General features: G+C 35.2%; 1 protein-coding gene across 1 annotated transcript in view; it reads right to left on the bottom strand.

The window, feature by feature from the left end:
* The window catches only part of SLC25A21 (solute carrier family 25 member 21), a 235,331-nt gene that overhangs the window by 91,444 nt on the left and 130,336 nt on the right, over positions 1–13,551 (bottom strand). Inside the window, exon 2 of the mRNA XM_015630253.3 lies at positions 10,415–10,463. Within this exon, the coding sequence (XP_015485739.2) occupies positions 10,415–10,463 (49 nt within the window). The remainder of the gene's footprint in view (positions 1–10,414; positions 10,464–13,551) is intronic.

Here is a 13,551-nt window from a genome sequence, read left to right on the forward strand (position 1 = left end):
CTTTTTCTTTTCTTTTTCTTTTTCTCCTTGCTTGAATTATTTTAGGCATGTTCCATCCATGGTTAGAAATCAGGCATGACAGTGGTCTAATGCAAAAGTTTTGTCCATGGAGAAATCAGACATGACTATGGTCTACCCCTGAATGTGATCTTAATGTTTTATACCACTGACAAATCATTAACATCTGCTAATAACTCACCCAGCTGCTTTGTTAGATTGTTTTAAAAAAAAACTTATGTACACCATAGATGTCTCCAACTCACAGTCTAAGTAACCTTTCCCAGCTGCTTAATCCTTATTTAAAATCTTACTTTAAAATACACACATTTTTAACGATCCCATTTCTTTGTCTCCAGACAAAGTAACTGTGCTAACATCTGTTCATTTTCACTCCCCAATTCCCATCTTAAATGCTTATTTTCAGCATGTATTTTTCTTGTAAATAGAATCCCATGTACTTTCTCACCTCCTAGTCCTTCATTTTCTCCTTTCCGCTCTTGCTCTCATTCCACTCTATCCCTCATGATTTCTTTTGACTGATTATATTTTAAATGCAGTATTAATACAGAGAAAAAGATTATTTAAAGAACTTCTTTGATTATCTCACACTAATTTAGGCTTGGGAAAAAGAAAATGGGAGCATGCCATGAATCTACTATGTCTAAAGGGAATAAACAAAGGGAAAGGGGAACAATATGCAGTAAAGGGTGTGTAGGTAGTTGTAAGGGATAAAACTATGTAATGGAAATACTGGAACATTAGAAAATACCCACTGGCTGTGAGAAGCAGTAGGCTATGCAGGAGCATTCCGAGGGAATCAGAGAGGACTTGTCACCAAGCATGTTTTAAAACAGACTCAAGAAATGTATGGCTTGGGACCAAGCAACAGGCAGAGGCAAGGGGAGAGGAGAGGGTGAGGGTGAGGGAACGTGAGAGGGAGATGAAGCTGAACTCAGCACTGGGATGGAGAGTTCTGAGTGCTACTACAGCAGTGGCAGAATATGACAGACACAGGCTGTAGCACCTCATTTGGGAACGGGCTGTGATTTTAAGTGCTGGATTTTAAGACTGCAGCGGTCTAAAGAGTACAGCTCTGGATAAAATGCTAGCAGTCCTGGTACCATTCCCCATGGCCAAAAAATAGCAGATGAATAGTTGAATAGATGTCCCATGTCCAAAATAAATAAATCAGATTTATAAGTGATGTACAAGATAGTTCATACTGCACTGAGCACCAAGATATCCAATGTTATTTCTTTCTCACTGTTAAGAGTATAAGGGGCACAGAGGCAATTTACATAACTCAAAAAAGGTACATTGCCGTAAATTGCAGTAATTCCTTTTTTGACAGCAATAAAATAGCATGTCCTGAGACTGTGAGAATCTAAACAAACAAATTATACACAAATAATTGAACACATCTATTGTATTTAAGCCAATATAACACACTAAAATACTACAGGGTGTTTTCTGTACAAATATGGCTGTATTTTTCCAGATCTGTCAGTTGACACACATATCCAAAATGTTTCAAACTGAATTTAATTTTTGTCATGAAAATTTAGTCATGGCTTCTCATTCATGTAAATATCCTGTCTATGTGTAGATAGCCTGAGACAGTACAAAGAAAATCCAAGTGCTTCCATACTAACTTCAACTTCTTCAGTAGTTTCTAACTAGAGAAACAGACAAGAGTACAATGAATATATTTTGCAGGCTACTTAATCCTTGCTTCTTTTAATTTTTTTCCGTTTCCCAGTGTAGTGTAATGAAAAAATAATTACTCTCTCATAACTCTAAGGCATGGTATGATTCTTCACCATAACAGTTTTAGAGCTCTTTCATCACATTTTCCTGTTCTGTCTAGAAGAGGGTTATTTGTAGCCTCATATTATAAAAGGAAGCATTTTCATAAAATTAAGACAATAAAAAATGGAAAAAAAAATTTTTAGAGCTTTCTTGGGTTTAAACTGCAAGTGCAGAATGCACAGCCTGTGAAATCACAAAACACAGTCCACACCACTTTTCTGCAACTGCATCATGCAGACACAACTAGTCAACTGCAGGTTTTTCCAGTGCTAGAGAACTTAAATATCAGGAAACTTCACTTCCTCTACCAAGGAAGATGCTGTACCAGTACAGTCAAATATGTCTGTGTGCATTTATTTTTTTTATGCATGTAAATATGCAGATGCAGATTATAGGAGAGAAACCCCCAGGCTCTTGTCATTTTACAAGTTCTGCCCATGTAGTTGCCAGTAATGTTTATATGAACTTTGTAAGCACTGGAAATCCAAACATAGAAAGAATATTGTGCTATGTCATTAGAAAGAAAACAAAATATACATTTAAGGGACCTGAAACAAACTGTTCTAGCTCATTGTCCAAACTGGAGGAAAACTAAAATAAGAACCAAAAAATTGTTAAGAGAACAAATGACTGAATATATCTTGCAAATGCCCATAGTCAAAAGGAGTGTCACAACCAGGATGGATAATCAATATGTCTTCTAACATGATTACTATTTACTCCCCAAATAAGCTGCTCAAGGAATCATCTGTAAGGGTTCACCTAGACTGAGCTGTGCTTGAGGAATGTAATAGACCTTCTCACAGAATCATGGAATTGTCTGGGTTGGAGGGGATCCAGGGATCATCAAGTCCTACTCTTAAGTGAATGGCCCATACAGAGATTGAACCTGTGACTCTGGTGCCATTGGCACCACACTCTAATGGGAAGATGCACCAAACCAAAACTCTCAAACAAAATTAAATACTGCATCTTGAAGATAACTAAGGCCACTCCAAGTCAGCTTTGGTCCACCAGCCTTCTAGAAACCCAAAACATCCCTTCCATATCTATCTGACAAGAAATTATACAAGAAAAACACCACACATTCTTTCTTGCCCTGGCATTCTCTTTCTTTTGCTCTCTCTGGTCTTTCTTCTCTCTGGACTTGCTTTCCTTGTCTCAAAAGCTTATCCCATCTACTACTGCCTCTCTCGATTCCCCTGTGATGATCTTGCTACTTCCTCCCTGCATATAGAGCCATTTAATTTCCTTCCAGTGCACTCCTAAAGTAGGTGACTATTTCAGCATCTGGAGTTGTCTTTTATTTCACATTATTCCCCTAAAAGCCTCACAAACCAGGAAAGCATTCTTTAATAGGTAAATAGAGATTAATGTTCTATCTTGAGCCGAAGGTGGACATGGTTTATTTTGTGGGTGTTAGAAGTTCTAGGTTGTTACAGCTCACAAGTGACTCAAGAAGCTCAGGGAAGTTTCAGTAAATCCAGTGAAATGGCACAGATAACATGTAATCCAAAGCATGCTATCATCATGCCATGCTGTCAAGTGAAAACTATGATTTTAGGGTATTTCAGTCCCAAAAGGCACCTCCTATTCATTTAAAAAACTCGAGTAGATGGCAGAATGTGTAATCAAAATTAAAGCAAAGCTTGAGAGATCTGTAGCAGTCTGATTTGATGAAGCAGAAATTAAGTTTCTATCAAAGAAGGGATAGAATTATTTTAAAATCAAGAAAATATAGGTTATAGATCTTCAAAAAATCTACACTGATTTGAAATAGGGGTATTTCATCAGCAGTTCTGGTGTTTGATCACAAATAACACAATATCACATGAGGAGATGATGAAGCCACACTTACAGAGCTCCTTTTATCCTAAAGGATTTGACACTCTTTAGAAAATATACATGTGGTATGCCTATGAATAACAAAAAAAGAAAAAGCATATAGGAACTGAACCACTTCGACCGGCACTGCAAATCAGAGCATCTGTTAAACAGTGTACATCAATACTGTTCTTTAATTCAGGGAAGGATTTAAATTGCAATAATATATCTAGCAGGAATTATTAGCCCATGTGCCCTTATTAATTCCTAACAGATTGTACATTGAAGGAAAAAGAAGGGCAAATTACAGAGCACTGGATCACATCCACATCCAAATTACTATAAATTGTAAAGTCCTCATTATAAAAAATTTGGATCTTTACATAAATATCCAAAGTATTTCAATGCTGAAATTCAAATGCCAAAACCAGAGCAAAAGTTGCAATATGCACACAAGCCCTGTGAAAAATTGTGCCAAAGGCCACTGATAATTGAAGGAAATCTAATCCCAGAGAAAAGTCTTGACATTTGGATGAAATAAGGACATTAAGCTGAGTTGGTCAGAGATTATTTGTACTCAGTTCTTTTTCTTCAAAATGAAAGAAAAACATTTCTCAAGAAACTATCACTTTCAATATATTTTTATGCACTTCTTTTAGATGACAATGGATGTTGTTCTCTGCATTTTCAAACAAAACCTTCTGTTTTTCTAGTCCAAAATTACTTAAAAGTCATTGAAGAGAAAGAAAGAAAGAAATAAAAAAAGGAAGTGAAAACTTCCAAAATCCAAAATTAATTACACGAAGTTTCATTGGCCATAACTCATTGTTTTTCTAAGTCTTCTGAGAGTTCAACTGTTCATTCCAATACAGAATATTTTGGTATCCTGATAATTTTCCCAGGACAGGAAGACTATTTTCTGCTTAAAACTGTTACAAATCTAACTAGAGCAGTTTGCATCAAGAACCATGAACTTAAAATGGCCTGATGCAAACCAAGCTAACTACGGTCACTTGGAAATGGTAACATTGGATAAGGACAATGAACTTTTCCTTAACCAATGTTTTTCAGAAACAAGCTCCACCTCTGCCCATTCAAACAAAAAAGACCAAAAATCAAAGAGGAATTAATGATATAAAGGAAGTAGCTCTTGCAAAATAACAGATGGAATGAGATCGGAAACACATGTAGTAAGCTGAACTTTTTTAATAAGACCAAAATGACAGAATTGGAACAAAGGAACAGAATGGATAAACATGCACACAAATCAGCAGAACAGTTGCTTACTAGAGATGGGTCTGTAATGCAGATTCCAAACCTTGATTTAGATCCCAAATTATTTTTTAGATTTGGGCCTTTAAATTCATGACGTTGGTTTAGGATTTTTCAGAAAGAGTAGAAAAATTTAAAATCTCCATCCTGACTACACAAAAATTTCCTGCACAGTTTCTAAGGTGAATTATTTGCCTTGTGTTTTAAACGCTGATGTTCGGGATCACACATGAGACCAAAAGTCAGTCCATATGAAGATTCTGATCTAAAGCTGAACTATGTGAAAAAGTATTTCAGTAGAGCAACATGGACTGCAGCCTCCCTGCCAGAGGTGAGAAACAGCTTTAAGAGAAAAAACAGGGATGTTGGATAGGTTGATCATGAAAACAAGATATACTTAAAAAATTATTCTCCTGAGAAATCCAAGTAATTTTTTTTTAAAAGAATCTCTCCTCAGTCTCCTTTACTCATGGATTTTGAAAATGCCCACATATCCCCATGTGAGAATGAGTTGTGAAGGCACAACTATTTAGAAAAATAGAAAAGACTGTTTAAATATGGAGAAAAAAATCAAATGGAATTGTCTATTTAAGTTGACTAGAGAAATATTAAAAACTGCCTACTGAATATATGTTTCAATTGTTAGGACAAAGGTTACCCTGATGATTCTACTGTTAAAATAATAAACTAGACTTTCTCCAAGTCTTTTATATGGTATTTGGCATAACATTCACCTCTCTTTGAATACATTGTCCGGAAGTAAAAGACATAAATAAATACTAAATACTCCAGTGGTATGAATTCATCTGTCTCCACTGAAGTCAACACAGATCTGGAGGACAAATTCGTATTATTGAGATGTGAGAGAAGCCATCTTTCTTTCAAATATTTGTCTCAAAGTGTATAGTGATATCAAATTAAACCTAAAATGGAATAGAGAAGTAAAAAATTCATAATTCCCATAACACTTTTCCTGTTTATTCAAAACATATTCAGACAATTCAACAATTTCAGATGTATTTGTTTTTCAAATGTTATGCATTGGAAAGTTTTTGATGTGTTGTTATTTTTTATCTTTGATTTGAAAACACTTAGTCATATATTTCTTCACTTGTGTTTTCTATTAAATTCTGTCATGTAGACAACTGTTAAAAAAATTACCCAGTAGGTTTCCTAACTGCATAATACCAAGTCACATCCAAAATGATTATTTCTACACCAATATATGTTTCACAGCCTGTATGAATACTTGCAAAGGCAATTTTGAATTGTTTTCAGGAAGAGTGTACTCACTAAAATTCTGCTGCATAAATATTGATGATAATCAAAGAAAAAAAAAGAAAGAACGATAACACATAAAAAGGGAATCAATTTATAAACCTAGGGAAATATTAGCTGAAATTGTATTTCTACTTGTGGTTCTGATTTTCTAACATAACCAATGGTTGCATGCATTTTTTGAGGTGTTAAATTGCAAGAGCAAGGAAAATTCTATGTTAGTGCATTTAGTTCAAAGTCATGGAGCTCCTGAAAACATTTTTAAACCAGTAACCCAGTACTAGGGAAATGAAAAAAAGAAACTGCTCGTGGTTTTTTTCCCCCTGAGAAGTCAGATTACCTCAGAACATAAACTGAAACTGTCAGATCACAGTAGCATCCTCCAGTCAGGCTTGCTTGACTGATTTCTCAAATACAATAGCTTTCCTTTGACTTTATACAGCATGCTGTTACTCTCCCTTTACCTCACCAACTATGCACCTGTGAGCTTCTGCACAAATACTAATTTTTCCAACAATAAAATGTTAAGTTCTGAATTTTGCATATTTGATTGAGCCAAAATATATGACACCAGGATGCAAAGTATAAACTCTACCTGGAAAAGCACTTTACTATTTTTAATTTTAAAGTAGTATATATGGCAATGTGTTGACCTATGTACCATGACCTAGTATGACATTTGGTCATTCTTTGAAAGTCTCATGGATGAAAACAGCATTACAGCCTGCAATACGCTTAAGACACAAAAAAGGCACAAAGTACACAAACCCAGCTCTTTATCCAGGCTAAGATGCATTTCTCCTCCCTCACTTTCTAGCAAAGAAAGATCATTGAGAGTTCTTAATTAAAAAATAGACCTTCTATGTCTTGGCTGTATCTGTACTGAAAAGCTCTTGCTGCTGCTGTCACTTCTCATACATGGCCACACACAAAAACTTACCAGACTTTGCATTTAGGAGGACAAGAGCAGAAGTTCAGTATTTTATTTAATGGCTAAGTTAATCATAAGGATAACTGATATATAAAATAGCTAAAACTTAAAAATTCAGCACATCTTTTCTTAATAATATCTCAATCTTGCAAATGAGAAAAGAGCTTCATTTCAAAGAATAAGTGGGATTCATAAAGCTAAAACAATGGATCATAGTTACCTTCCTCTATCTAGCTAACAGGAATTTCTTAGAGTAGTGATCTTTGGTGTTCTAGCAGAGAAAAATAAAATTATTTTCAGATGTACACTTAGGAAAAAACACTTCATTAAGCATTTGGATCCTCTATGTTTATAAGCATGTACTTATATACTGCTCCTCCCTTGATGTGAGCAGATAAACAAATCTAGCATTGTTACTGTAGAATAATAGAAAATTGCTAAACAGAGAAAAGACATTGCAAAATGTCATAAAGGAGCCAAACCATTTTCCAGGGTTTCAAAAATAATCTTTGACAGAAACTTTATTTTCTCCATTTTTTTTATTAAAAACATACACATACACAAAATATCAATGGAACACTAAGCCACCAATCTACTAGATGTGAGTCTCTGACGTCCCTCCTAAACTCCCTCAGAACAGAAACTTAGATCAATGAGATCACAATAATTTAAAATGGCCACAGGACTCCTTGCACCAAACACACTTCTAGAAAAAATGGCAGGAAACTCAAAATACCATAAAAATTAAGCAAAAAATGGTGCTTTCATACATCCTTTCACCTATCCAAAAGAAAGAAAATCCTAAACCGCCTAAATCACCAAAACTGTAATAGCTGGAAGTGATTAGGAAACGGTGGATTATCAATACCATGTTGGGAAAGATTAAGTACACAAGAGTACTTAGAGGCACTGCAAGAAAGGAATAAAGTCAATGAAAAACTATTAGAAAACATTCTATGTCCAAAGTTCAGAATTAAAACCAATGTTTCATTTGAACTTTCAAGGCCATCAAAGAATTAATCTGCCATAGTAAATTTAGACCATTACAAAATGAAAGGAAGAAGCATGATGTTAGGAACATAGAACAAAATGATGGATGAGATCAAAGGACATTCTATTCTTGGTTTTGTCATTTGCTTTCAAAATGTAAGTATTTTCAACTACTACCATCTGCTGAGATCTGCAGAAAAGTTATTGCAAAATCTGCATAATATCTCTCAATACATCTGCATCAACAAACTAGAAAAACTATCACTTGGGTGCAGCCCACTTCTGCAAAGTGTTGCAGCTAACTCAGTGGAGGAGTTAATGGAAGTTCCTTCAAATGAAGAAATTTGTTTAATTGATTTTATCATTTTTTAAAATCAGTTTTACTTTGATAGATAATCTGATTTCTTCTGCACAGCTACTGTGCTTTCCTTTTTCCCTACTTCTTTGTTTCTTCTAAAAATTCCACTGTTTATGGACTCACATTTCATACACAGGTTTCCTAATTTTTATTACTTTTTATTATGTTTTTAAGGATTGTTACAGCCTCACAGACATCCCTCCACACTCTTTAATGCTTTACATTTCTGGATGTCGGATCTGAGAAGCCTTTTCACTACTAAAAGCTTGTAAAACTCAGAAAAATCTCAAAGAGACATGGGAAAATCTGTCCTTGTGTTCTGAGAGTCCACTGGTGGTTCCTACCAGAAAACTGAAAGTATGTCTGTTGACTGCCAGTACAGATTTGCAATTAATGCATTTTCTGACACAGGATATGTGGCTTACACTAAATTACGAATGATCTACATTCTTAGTATAAAAACCCACAATTTCTAGTTCAGTACAAAGAGAAAAAGAGGAAGAACTAAAACCAAAGCTTGAAAGCTATAGGAGAGTTACAGCACAAACTGCCCAAACAAAATCACTAAAGCACATCCTTTGGGGACCACTTGACAGAAGAGCAAGACAGATTTTTTTCCCTTTTAAATTTGGTCTTGTATTTGTTTTGCTTGTACCCTGTTCCTTTTGAGCCTTTAATTTCAATCTTATGAAAGCCTTGTTCTAATAGCATTTTTTCAGTAGTACTTGGAAGGGCAGAGAGGACCCTCAGAACCACCAGGTGCATTGTCTCTACATCAACCAACACATCCACGTTAGGAAGGGATACAGAGGGACTGCCTGAGCAAACTCCACACCCTGAGGAGGATCTGCAGCTCCCCAGCAGAGCTAAAGCAGCTGGAGCCTGAATAAATGTCTCCTGGTGTTGGGCAATGACCACAGACTGAAGACTTCTGTAAAAATGCAACCTGCAAAAAAACGCAATTCAAGGTCTTTGGTTTTGATTCTTTAAATCACAGAATGTGATTTAAACAGGAGCCAAAAATGCACCCACAAAAAGCTCATGTTGGCTAACTGAAACTAGAAGTCATAATTGAGAACTTCAAGCATATTCCAGAGACCACAGCTGTCCTCATCATTTGTTTGGGGCTAATTAGTCTCCTAGTGAAGCTTTCCTACCTACATGTCTGTGACCTAGATAGAGCTGCAGGAACAGTATATGGTAATTACTGGCACTGCACAACACATGTGGCATAAATAGTTTCTCCTTCTCCATTCTGGTTTGCTCCATTTGTATGCTTCTCCATTCTGGTTTGCTTTTCATGTACAGTAACACTTGTAAATTTATATAAAAACTAAAAAGCACAGAAAATAAAATGGTGCTCCAGAAACTAGAAACAAAGCTATTCTTTTTTCATTTCAGTAACCAACATCAGGAAAAAACCAAACTAATGAGCAAATTTTCAAGGTCATTCAACAACATTTATACTCATACAAGAACAAATATTCAGAAAACAAAATACAGACAGATAAAATATTTTAAAAATATAAAATCATGAAGTTATTTAGCTTGTAAAGAGAATATGGAACATCTCTTATTATTTTTATTAAAAACCTGTGAAAATTATTTTGGAGGCAATATGGTATTTCCCAATTACATATAAAAGCATTACTATAGATATTACCTATACTAAGTGAATTTAACTTTAGCCATCTTCATGTCATAGCATTGGGTTACAAGAGTAAAAATACATGTCATAAGCAGATTTAACACCTTTAGATGACCTCTAATGAGAAATGTGCCATGCTACTCAAATTCCATCTGTCAAATGCTGTAAATACAGGTAAGTAAATATAAACGTCATTAGAGGCACAAGTTATCTTACTGGGAGAAGTTCTAGGATTTTAGTTTTTGACAGCTTGTAATTTGGATATCTTCCAGTGTCAACAAAACCTGTTCAAGCATGATCTTACCTTGTTTTCACTACATCAAGGGGATGCATCAGGCAAATTTCTACAAGACCTATAAAAGAATAACAAAGAAAGGCCTAATAAACATTTGTACAAACAGTAATTTTCATTGACTCCAACAGTTTTTGAATTTTGAAAAGCAAGGTAAAAACCTACACATATCATTGATGACACAGAACTCGTACACCCCATATACTAAACATGCTCTTCTGTAGTGTGCAGAAACCACTGGGGTTTTCAACAGTAAACAGAGCTAATTCTTCATTAAAGTGGGATAAGGACTTCAGCTATGCAATCAATTTAATCATAGTTTTTGCTCAGTTTTCTGACTTAAGAACAGTGGGAACATTTGATTGGCATCATAAATAAATACATTAAGTCTTGTTGAGAGTAGCAAAGGAAGGGACTTCAGGTTGGCACTTGCTTCTTTGTTGTATAAGAATAATTCCTAAGGACACTGCAGGACTGCACTGGTGGCTCAGATGAACTTGATGTAAAGATGACAGCTGATTCCTGAGTATCTGAGCTGCAGCCTCACTGGTTCTTTGTGCTATCCTGCCCTGATGCTGATGCTGATGTGTAGTCCTGGCTTTTCCCCTTCCTGCTTCACTGCTCATCATTAGCACCTAGTTCCCGTGATGAATGTGACTTCCCACATCCCCGAAGTGAGCATGAACCTCAAGGGCCAATGCCAAGGTAAAAGATCTGGAAGATCCCAAGTGCACCTGTCAACACCACCTTCAAAGTTGGCTCTATTATTTTTCCCACCCACCTGACACCTGATGTAAAGTCCATACGTAACCCAGGAAGAACTTTCTAGTTAAATTTCTAGGTTTGCCTACTCTACTTTCCATTTGGCATATCAGCCTCATTCCAAAGAGCAAACAAACAGTAAAAAGATGTAATTGTCAGGATCTCTATGAAAGTATATTTTAGAGATCAGTAAATATGCAGACATAATAAAATCTACTACACAAATCTTACAGGACTTTAAAATGCCAAGAAAATACATGCATAAATGTCCTAGATAACAATTACAATGTCTTTGAAATTTATATTCCCTCGTTATTAGGACCCTCAAACGTCCACTCATGCTTTTTACCCACTGTAATAAATTCAGTGCAACATCGTGAAGAAACAGGTTGTGAAGACTATACTTATTACAATGTTTGAATGCATTTGTTTATGATTATTGCAAAAATAATTACAAAGATTTTGTAATAAAGAATGTGTCTTTTGGTGATTTGGAGCTCAGTTTTTAAAATTCTTAATTCAGGAAAGCATTCTTCTTCAAGTTAAAATACCTGAAAATTCCTTTCTTTATGTATAACATACAGTCCCAGTGAGATTAAGCACATGCTTGTGCTCCACTAGATGCTCTCCTATTTCAGATGTCACCGTCTTAAGTTCCACATCCTGTCCTCTCCCTTTAATGGCACCCATCACATCTGAGCTTAGGTGTTACTAAAGTTAGCAGCCTCTAATACAGTTTGTTACATGCTAGGCTACTCAACTACTTTCTTTTTCTAAGAAAAGTATTGAAATTAACACAAGGAGAAAATCACATTTTGAAATATTGCACACAAAAAAACAATTGAACTAATGGAATTTCCATTTTGGCCCTATTCTTTAACAGACTTGATGGAGAAAAGCTCTTGGTGAGCTTCATGCAGGAACCAGGCTCCGCCTGAGTGCCACACGCTGCAGTATGTAATCAGTATCAGAAACCTGAGCTTCTTTCCTTTATTGAATATAATCTAAGGGAGGCTTGAAGTTTCACATTTTGATTATTTTAGAACCAATAAGTTTAGTGTTTCAGGTAGAACAGGAAAACTGGGGATGTGGCTTAAAGTTTATATCAGACAACATTAAATTTCAAAACATTACCTAATTTTTATTTCAACTTTATGCAAGCCTTCTGAGTAACACAGATACTTACTAAGTAAGCTTTTTAAACAGAACCAGAGAATTAGCAGAAGGAGGATTCTCATCATAGCCAAAGGAGATGAAGCCAATAAATGCAATATAGATTTTAGCTCAGCCTATATTAAATACCTACATTTAAAAATAATGATTTATCTTCTGCTTGATACACTTTACATATTGAATACATATATTATTGATAACTGCTAGATATTTATCCCAAGGAATAATAAGCTATTTATAAAATGAAAAAGAACAGCAAAAATTTTTGCACATGAACAGAAGTAACTTTTGGAGACAGTAACTGAAGGAGATTTTAGATTATAATGCTAAAATTCTTCATTAAATGTTTTTAATAGGAATTGACATTAAAATTTGTGATGTTAAAATGCTTAAATGGAGTTCTCAATAAAAAATACTTGCTGTGAGTTCTAATTTAACAGAAAAAATTTTCATTATTTTCTATCATCATACTTTAATGCATAAAGATTGAAAAACATAAAATTTTCCAGATAGCTCCTATCCCTACTTTCCTGCCGCTGAGCTTGAAAAACAGTATCAGGTTAATATTTATGATCATTGTTTTCCTGTGTTTTTTTTTCACTCCATGCAACATATGGGTTTTTTTTCAATTTTGGATAAAAGGAAGACAACATATCAGCCAAAGGATATTAATATTAGTGGTAATGAGATTCATTAAAAAGAATGCAATTTTTTTCAATGAAAGGAAAAACTATCATTATTTCTGTGTAGGTATATTTATTAGTGTAATTATTGTCCATGAATTGCTTCTATTTTACTAAAATAAGATCATATCACATTTCACATAAGGGAACTGTCCCAAAGTCTATAAACTGCTCCAGCAGCTGCCAACAGGTGCTTTGTGAGTGGAGCTGCAACCAAGTATTTCAGTGCTGGCAGGGGGCACAGCCTATGAGTTTTTCTCTTTCCAACCACCCTCCTTTTCCAAGCTCTCTCTTTCCAACCTTCTCCCCCTCTCCCCATTTTTGATCCTCTATTCATTCTTATTTTGGCAGATAGAGCCTACAGTAGGGGGCCAAGCATGGGGCCAAGGGTTGTTCACCCTATTCTGTTTTTGCAGCATTAATGACCATTTTGGGAGAAAACTGTAGAGTGCCAGAATTTGGCTCTATTTTCTTGGTCCTCGTAGGATAATTTTTAATTCAGGCATTTTTCCAGCAACTGAATCAGATGAA

The sequence above is a fragment of the Parus major genome, chromosome 5, assembly GCF_001522545.3.
Source record: "Parus major isolate Abel chromosome 5, Parus_major1.1, whole genome shotgun sequence".
Lineage (NCBI taxonomy): Eukaryota > Metazoa > Chordata > Aves > Passeriformes > Paridae > Parus > Parus major.